Source organism: Vanessa tameamea, chromosome 8, assembly GCF_037043105.1.
Source record: "Vanessa tameamea isolate UH-Manoa-2023 chromosome 8, ilVanTame1 primary haplotype, whole genome shotgun sequence".
Classification (NCBI taxonomy): domain Eukaryota; kingdom Metazoa; phylum Arthropoda; class Insecta; order Lepidoptera; family Nymphalidae; genus Vanessa; species Vanessa tameamea.
In genome coordinates this window covers 3,397,314-3,407,085 of record NC_087316.1, presented here as the reverse complement: position 1 = coordinate 3,407,085, position 9,772 = coordinate 3,397,314, and the positions used below count along the sequence as shown (strand labels likewise).

Genomic DNA, 9,772 nt, shown 5'->3' with positions numbered 1-9,772 from the left:
ACGTCCACTTACAGGTATTTTAATGTAGGTTCGTAAACGGGACCGCGTGACCCACATCTTCTGCACAAGCTGCCCGGCTTTAAGCCTTTTGAAAGCTTACTATTTACTTCGAAAGGTCATCGTCTAATAATAATCGAATATAACTTTTGATTAGAAATGTGTAAATGGCTCCTCTAAAAATATAAAATTCTAAATATTCTAAAACAAGTACAATGAAATGTTCAAATTACTAATTTCCCGCTCCTTCGCTGTAAAGGAGAAAGATTTGGAGCTTATTCCATCAAGCTCCTTTATTATCGATTGGTATTTATAATCTAAAATTAAAAGGAGTTGCAAAAATACGTAGAAATAAAAAACAAAATTTCAAAAGTATATAGATATTTAAAAAAAGAACGCAGTTATAGCTTAGCTATTAGTATTGACTTCAAATTGATTTAATTTAATATATTTTGAAAAAAAGTAAGTATTTTAAATAAATTATTGACTCATAGACCAATATTTTTTAGAATGCTTTATTGTAAAATAAACTGTTGTAGCAACAGAATATTTGACAGTTGTTGCAACGTTGTTTCTGGAATACTCACGACAGTTTAATAATAAGAATTGACAGAAACTGAAAATTGGTAAGCAAAGTCAAATGTAGATTTTCAATAATGGAATATTATTCAGGTAAGTATACAAATCAGCAGATGGCAAATTAGTCACCTGTAATGCGATTCTGTAAGATTTCACTTCGTATCTCACTCGTGAAATGTTGATAGTTGACTTACAGTTAAATGCCATTTTTATACATGTAACCTCTACATTTTATAACTATTAAAGTCACTGTCGCATATCACATTCTGACATGTTCTGTAGTGAGTTTCGAATTTCTTGATACAGAATAGCCATACTGGTGTTATGTCCCTTGTGCCTGTAACACTCACTCTCTGACTTAAAACCGGAACACAATAATAAGTTCTAAGTTTTATTTATTGGCGGTACAATATGTATATAATATGTGACGAGTAGGTGGTACCTATCCTGACGGGCTTGCAGAGCCCTACCACTAAGTGAGTTTGATAACACACATGTAATGATTAGAATACTTTTAACTTTTTAGAGGATGACATTTTTTTTATTATTTTGTAGTGATAGTTGTGAGCTCAAATAAAACAAGTAAATACCATAACATACCATTTTAATAACACAATACTCCGAGCAAGAATAAATTTCATAGTAAGTAGAAAAATCTTATCAAATTCTTAACACATATTCAATTATATATTTCTTGAAGGATCATTTAAAAAAATATATACCTTCGTTACAAGTCGTTCATTATCATAAGTTAACATTAAAAAACGTTGAAAGAAAATATTTTTATATTCACTAAAATTAAAAACAAAATAGATTGACATTATATTATAACAATTTAATGAGCTTATTTCAATAATACCTAAGTCATAAGGAAGACAATCCTGTGCAATAATTATACGTATATTACCGAATAGTAGTAACAGTGGCCAGACTACATCAGAAAAAAAAACGTAAATAATAACAAATCTACATCCAACCGATATAATTAAACAATTATTAAAATCATAAGACGCAAATTCATGAAGTCGATGAAATTCATACACACGTATATGACAAAAGAGGTTTGAATTTAAATATATTTACGAACAACATAATATCACGAGTAATATCAACTTTTCAATAGTATAACAGGCTGGTTTAGGCACACACAACACTTAGGAAGACACACATTTTAAGGCACTTCTTAATTCACAATACAAATAATATAGGACAAACTTCTATCAATATAACCTCTAGTAATATCATTCAAATTCACTATTACATATTATTCAGCAAGATTTTAGGCTATAAATGTAAAAAAACGCACAACCACTCTGTGGATGTTTCCACAGAGTCCGAATCCTTTGCTTTCGCCGGCGGTTTTTCCCGAACCGATACGACTTGGGAACCTTCAAGAAAATAGCGTACTCCTTCCTCAAAGGCCGGCAACGCACCTGCAAGCCCCCCGGTGTTGCAGATGTCCATGGGCGGAGGTAGTCACTTTCCATCAGGTGAGACTCCTGCTCGTTTGCCACATCACAAAGAAAAAACTAACTGACACTAAAGGGTGCCATAATATATGAATACAAATAGACATTACATATAGGTGGTACATGTAGAATTATTCATACAGGAAGGCGCGCCCCTCCACGTACAATTATTAGCGTGCATTAGTATCAGGGATGTTAAGGATGCCGGTAACCGTAACCGGAACTGATTAAACAAAAATTAAACCACATGTACCTAATGCTTAATAATAGCCTACAAATACAGTCAAATTAATATCTTGTAATTTTTCTATTACGATTTCTAAATAATTTAATATCCGTAACCGAAACTACGTGATAATCCGAAATAATTTCCTATCCGTAACCGTATCTGAAACCGGTAAAATATTATTCATATTCAGATCCGAAATGCCAAGTACATAACATCCCTGATTAGATGAGTGACGCTCGTTACAACACATCGTTACAAGACATCTTAGTGTGCGTGAGATGATTAAAATTTCAGTAAGGATAGCAAAAAAAAATTCAAATTAGATTATATGACTACATTCATTTTGAAAACCTTTGTAAATGACTAAATCTATACCCAGATGAACTAGAACAAAGGTCTACACTATTGTCATATATTATTATTTAAATCTTTAACAAAATTCCAATGACAACGCCTATTTGTTTTTATTACTAATCAATATTCGACGTCTATGATAATTAAACAATCCAAAAAGATTGTATGAACATCCTTATTTCTAGTTAGTTCCGTAAAATACTTACCATTCATATGTAATAAAATAATACAATTCCTTATTGTCAGAATTAATTAAATAGATTATTATTATTTTTGGTATCCAATAAACAGATTATCCAACACTGAAAGTTTTGTCTATTCCTTAGTATCGGTAGTTGGCGTTATATACTATTCTTAAACAAATAATACGAAATACAATTATTTGTGCGATTTCTTCTTCTATCTGTACTATTGTGTGTAAAAGGAAGACAGGTTACTATGTACACAGAGCCGGACTTACAGTACTGGAGGCCCTGGGGCCGCAAAGGAGTTGAGGCTCTGGAGCAACAGATGAGTTGATGCCCTAATTATTATTTTAGTGATTTATTTAAACATTTTCATATCTGTTAGAGTTGCTGAATAATATGTTTACTTTTTGTATAAGTTTGAGTTCGAGTTTGAATTATATTAAAATGGTTAACTCATCTGAATCTCCAGTTGCCTCGGTTGCCCTTCCCTAAATCTAGTTCTGAATGTACAGATAAAAAACTTAATTATGAAATCGTTAGAAGACTATATAGTATCAAAGTAGGTCGACTGGACCCAGTACGCGGTCCGCACTAGGACGAGTGAGTGTGCGTGACGTCATCGGCGAGCGCGCGCAGCGTGTGCTCGTAGAAGCGGTCGGAGTGGCGCAGGCGCTGCAGCGCCGCGTCGAGGTAGCGCTGCAGCGGCGCCACGCAGGCGACCGCGGCCGCGCCCGAGCACAGCTCGCGGGACGCCGAGCACAACGTTAACGCCTGGCTCCAGATACGGGAGCTCACTGACGAAAATAATTATCATTACTACATTTATTGCTTATCTATGATGGAAAGACAAGATAGATGACTTATGACTTAATAAGTCTGCAGGCATATGATCCCTAATGAAACTAACAAAACACCTAAATTAATTGGAGAAAGGTATAGAAAACGGCATGAGCCGTGAGCACAATCTTGACCTACACAGTAGCACATTTTTAGGTATCTTTGGAGAATTGAAGGGGTCGGGCATTCGGAGAATGCACGCGATTGGTCCGTCAGTCGATGTTTGTCGTATTTGACTCGCACTTGTAATTAGGCTACTGTACACTTCCATGCAATGACCTACGATTATTATTTTGTATTTATTTATTGTTTTGTTTTGGTTAGCGACGACAACTTGCAAAAGCATTACTCTATTAAGCATAAGGATATTATATAACTAGTTGTAAATTTATATGCTGAAATAAATATTCATTAATTCATATAGATTTTATAAGAGCTAAATTTATAGAGTGTTGTAGATTTAATTATATTACATTACTGTATCAAAGTATTTCATGTACCACTATTTAATATTTTATTTACATTTAAGTGTACCCATAAATATAATAAGTAAAAACGGTACTAAAATAATTTTGGCGAAAGTGTAGATGCGCGAACTTGCCCCCACTAATTGCTATATATGTGCTCACAAAACATGCTGGCTATTATGAAAACATATCACAGGCACACAGACATTTAATCTGTAGAAGATATAAGAATCTGATAATTACTTTTAAAAAAACTGGACCAAAAAGGCAGTTAAATAAACTACTTATGTACAATATTTGCTATAAAACTAATGATATTAATAACAACTTAAAACACTACACCATTTTGTTTAATCCTTATAAAATAGTATTTAGTAATATTTCATTGAATTAATTACTTACAAAAATGTTGCATATCAACATCACAATGCTGAATCAACTGTTGTAGAGATACTGTTCCATCAATTAATGGAACATTGTTGCCAGTAACAAGCATTGATTGTGGTTCTGATACACTGTTTAATACTCGTTCTATTTCTTCTTTAAGAGACTGAAATATGACACAAACATATCATTAGTAATAAACAACTTTTGTGACAACATTAAATATAAAGTAAATATCTATCATATACAATTACCTGCTCATTATTTGTATTACCCTGCAGCTTCTTAAGATCACTTTGAATTACATGTAGCTTGTACCGCGTAGGAATATGCTGAAAGTCATATTACAATTCAAGTCAAATTACAAAATACAAATTCAGTTACTAAATTTATGATAATAAGTCATATTAATTTATTTCTTTGTTACACTTTCTAGTTAACTAATAACTTATTTAAATTATAAGTTTAGGAATTTAAATGACCAATTCCTATTACCTGTATGCAAAATAGTTAAAATGTACTCACTTGTGTACACACACACACAATGTACAGGTACTCACTTTAGTATCAGCAATCATCAATATCTGATGAACATGAGCTTGATCTGTTGTATCTGGTGATAGTCTGTTCAGGCAATCAGGATACATCTCGGTAAGAACAACTGCATTCTCCCCTCCTAACTTGCTTTTCCGAAGTTGATTTATTGCTAATTCATCCAATCTATCATAGATAGAACTAGCCACTCTTGGCTTTACATCTAGAATTTTAATGATTATATAATAAGCATTTTGGGAACATTGATATATTTCATTTGTCTTTGATTAAATTTAAAGATAATATTTGTAACAATCTTAAATTAACTTAATTATATACTTTTAATATTGTCCAATATTTTTTATCTTATTGTGTTAAAATATTTGAGTGCATTTTATGTTTTATCAATCGGTGGAAACTTCGCTGGATAATGTGATATTTAAATTGTATTATGTTATCAGATTATATTTTATATCTGTTTGTTTCTCAAATATTAAATAAATAAATAAATATTAAAATTTTGTTAATTTTGTTAATACCCCACTGCTGGTCAAGAACCTCCTCTACTTTTTGATAAAAATAATTGTAGTCTTAACAATGTATACAATTTATAAAACTTTAGCTTTTAAATACACCTAAACTTAAATAAATTAATGCCAGTTTTATTAACCTCGTCGGTTGAAGTTTATAAAAAATATATTTTTTAATCTTTGATAATGATTAATTAACTCCTAGGATAAAAAGGGGTTATTAAAAGCTATAGAAATAATAAGATGATAACTTACCGTGACAATGAATGATAGCATAAAGGAAATGTTAAAAATTACTTTTTTATGTAATACATATTATAAAGATTTAATTTTATAAATTTAAAGTTTTTACTTGTACTTGATCATAACTATGATATTTTGTAATAAATCTCAGTAAGATTTTTTACCGAAAAATTGTGCTGCAGTCGTTATTTCAGCATCTTCACACCAGGCAAGAATTATCTGCAGAGCTTGCATAATAGAACATTGCAGTCGAAAAAAGAATGAACCAGTTCTGATTGGCTGTTTTTTACCACATCCCTGACAAGCCCACTGAACCCTAGAGAAGGAAACAGTAGATTTTTTTTACTAGATATTTTTAATTTTAAGCAATTAATTACTTGACATTAGTTATTAGGTTCTGTAATTTATTCACATTTTAGTATCTAAATATTACCTGTCAATAACGCGAGCCGATTTACATAAAACTTTACAATCTGGTTTGTTTTCAGGACAGGATATATTTTGAGGTATTAGCCCAAGTGACTGTAGTTTTCCTACTAACTGGCTTTCTAAGCTACGATCACCTACGTCACTTATTAGATTTTTATAAAGCTTTAGGTTTCTGAAAAAAGTACTTCAAATATATAAATCAACATTTAAAGGTAAATCATATAAATAAAATATTAAAACCTTACGCTGCATTTGTATTAAATGGTAAACAAATGTCATCGGGAGATTTTGAACTATTATCGTAAGTTGTTGAATCAGCCTCCATTTTTATTTTAGCTTATAAATAAATGTTAAATTCCTTCATTGTTAAATTCAGTGGTCTATAAAGGATTTTTCTTTATATTATTGTTAATTATTTAATTGAGTCGTTGAATGAGTTAAGGTTGTTGACATATTAATTTTGTGCTGCCATGTCTTTAAATCTTCAATTCTTAAAGCTTTTAAGTACTGTTTTTATTAAATTATTATAAATATTTGTTTAAATTTTAGTATGAACTAATATGTATTGGTAGCATACTATATATAATTCATTTCATAAATTTATTTTATTCAACAATAGTGGCATGTTATGAGTTTTTGTTATCCTTCCTTTTTAAAAATATGTTTAATTAACGCATAAATAATTATATTCTTAAATCTTATTATCTTTATTATCTAATGTAATCTCTATTATCTTTTCAGAATTTTATAAATGTTTCTATTTTTCATCAAATAATTTCTGAATGCAAACATTAAGTACTTGTGTAGCAGTTGGTACCTTTGATTATTTGTCGGTTAACATCTTAATTGAAAGTTGTCAGCTTGTCATTTGTCAACTACCAACTGCTGTATCTGTGCATTCGTGCATCGGTGATTTAGTTTTTTTCATTTATTCGGCAATTGTTTTGTATACGGATTCTGATGTTTATGAATGAAATTAATAATATTTTTGTGTGTTTTCGTGTTTAGACCAAAGTTTAAAAGGTGCATCGAATTTGATGTTATATATTATCAATGGTAAGTTCATTTCTTATACATAAAATAGAAGCAGCACATAAACAAAATATATAATTATGTTACTTTCTTGTAAAATAAACGTATTAAAACTAAAATGTAAACCTATCCTTAAAAGTTATTTTATTAAACTCTCGTATTTTTACACGTAACTACTTTTAATTTCCAAATTCTGCATGCCTAGTTAAATCAAATTATAATATTGACCACCTAAACAAAATATGCTGGTAATCTAACACTCACAAAAGCTTTTTAAAATCTAATAAAACATACCTATCGTGTTAGTTTCATGGATAGAATTCTTGTGCATCATATTATTGCCCTATAGGCCTTTACCAAGAGTAGAAACGTTGCCTTTAGTCTCCTTAGTTTTAGTCACCTTTATTTTTTATTTTTTAATATGTAATATTATAAGATATAAAATCATGCAAATAAAATGTAATTGAATAGTTATTAAGTACGAACTACGCAAAAACTACTTGCTACTGAGGTTTGTTTTCTGCATAAACTAAAAAAACAACACCTTTAAATAACAAATTTATTGGAATATTATTTATGTTTTAAAAACAGTGTTTTATATATAATGTTGAATCATATTTTTATTCTATCACCGAACATATGTATAATATGCTTATTTTTAATTTAACACATGATTTCACCATTACTTATTGTAACAGGAAAGTTAGTATTGTATTTTAAGGTTGTACATATATATTACAATGTTTATGTATAATAACTTATCCACTTTTACTCTAATGTTTTATTCATTTAAATGTTATATGGTATTGAGCTAATTTATAGTTCTGTTGATTTATCTCGCAAAAGTTTCGGAAAGAGACAATTTACTAAACAAAATTGATATATTTGTAAATAGTTTAAAATACTCAGTAGTTTCCTTTTAGCTCGCGTGATTAAGGGCATTCGTGATGCCGATGATGCAACGCACGTATTTTCGGTGGCAAAAGAACTAATTTCGTTCGTAACAATCGAGCTGAAATGAAAAAAAAAAACACGCGTGTATAAATGGGCGCTGTTAAATTCGATTTATGTCCTCCTCTTACAATTCTATATTGCCCAATAAAATGATAATATTCGAGAGTGTCATAAAAAGGATAAAAATGAAACGTCTTTTGACGATAAATTAAATTGATATTTGGATAAAATTAAGACCTTTTTGTTGTGTATTTTTGGGCGCGTTAATAGAAAAGTTTATGGTTGAATATGTAATGAACTTTACTTTAAAAAAAAGTTTAGTTTTTACATTTTCTTTCAAGTAAAAAGAAAGACAATTTGATTGCAGTTTTGCACGGATTCTTCTTTATTAAATATCTTTATCTCATAACTGTATATATAGGCAACGACATTTGAGTTTCTATTTTGAGTGTTATAATTTTTGAGTCTGAACGAATTGAACCGTGTTAATTATAATATTACTACTAGTAGGTGATGTTTATTCTGTATGTAGTTTGTCACGGGAGGAATTGTGATAGTCACTTAAATGCATTGAAATTAAACATTTTTGAATATATTTTGTGTATTGAACCGAGAACGTGATTCCGCGCCATATTACACACGGAGTGGTGAGAACGAGATGATTACGTTACCTATAAAAATATAAAATATTTTTGCTCCCTCTTTATTGCATTTGCAATTGCATACTAGCGACCCGCCCTGGCTTCACACTGTGAACTTCACACGGTTGTAATTCATTAATGAAGAACGCGTTGACTGAAAATAATGTCAAAGTGATAGACTTTGTCACTATATGAAAGCCGAGCTAGGGTTGCCGCATTTGGGTTGATTTTACTTTCAGGTGGTATAATCGTTTTAGCGGTAGACCTCTAAAACAATGATACCACTTTCTTGATACATACAAATAAGATTTTTTTATTTTTTATTTATTGATAATTGATTTATTGATTTATTGATAATGTACGTAACATTAATTTTAGGTTAATTAGTTATTGTCTTATTATATTATAACAAACAGTTTTAAGGTTTATTTAATTCACAAATAAGTATCACATACATATTGTATATACATTATATAGTATATACACAAACACATAGCATATTATAATATTTTATATTATCATTTGTATGTATTGTTTTGTATACCTACAAGTCCACGTAAGATGGTGTAGGAGCAATTTAATTTCCATTTCTTACCGGCTTCTGTTAAGGTCAATGATGTCAAGAAAAAATATACTTTCCAAAATACCGGAACCAAAACTTCGCGTTTAACATAAATGGATGTAAAAGCCGTTACATCCATTTATGTTAAACGCGAAGTTTTATATAAGTTTTATTTTATTAATATGACCTGCTGTTCTATATGGATCAGAGTGTTGGGCTATAAAAGGGATGACTGAAAGACAATTGCATGTGGCGGAGATGAGAATGCTGAGAGGAATGTGTGGTGTTACGCGAATGGATAGAGTAAGGAATGAGTACATAAGAGGAAGTTTGAAAGTGGCAC

At 30.4% G+C, this 9,772-nt stretch overlaps 1 protein-coding gene across 1 annotated transcript; it reads right to left on the bottom strand.

The window, feature by feature from the left end:
• Positions 1–2,632: 2,632 nt before the first annotated feature.
• On the bottom strand, positions 2,633–6,681 carry LOC113399884 (uncharacterized). Its single transcript, XM_026639149.2, has 7 exons — positions 6,486–6,681; positions 6,245–6,412; positions 5,976–6,127; positions 5,065–5,261; positions 4,759–4,836; positions 4,523–4,670; positions 2,633–3,610 (listed from the first exon to the last, which is right to left on the bottom strand). The coding sequence occupies exons 1-7, from the start codon at positions 6,563–6,565 to the stop codon at positions 3,408–3,410; spliced, it is 1,026 nt and encodes a 341-aa protein (XP_026494934.2). The 5' UTR covers positions 6,566–6,681; the 3' UTR covers positions 2,633–3,407.
• Positions 6,682–9,772: the final 3,091 nt, after the last annotated feature.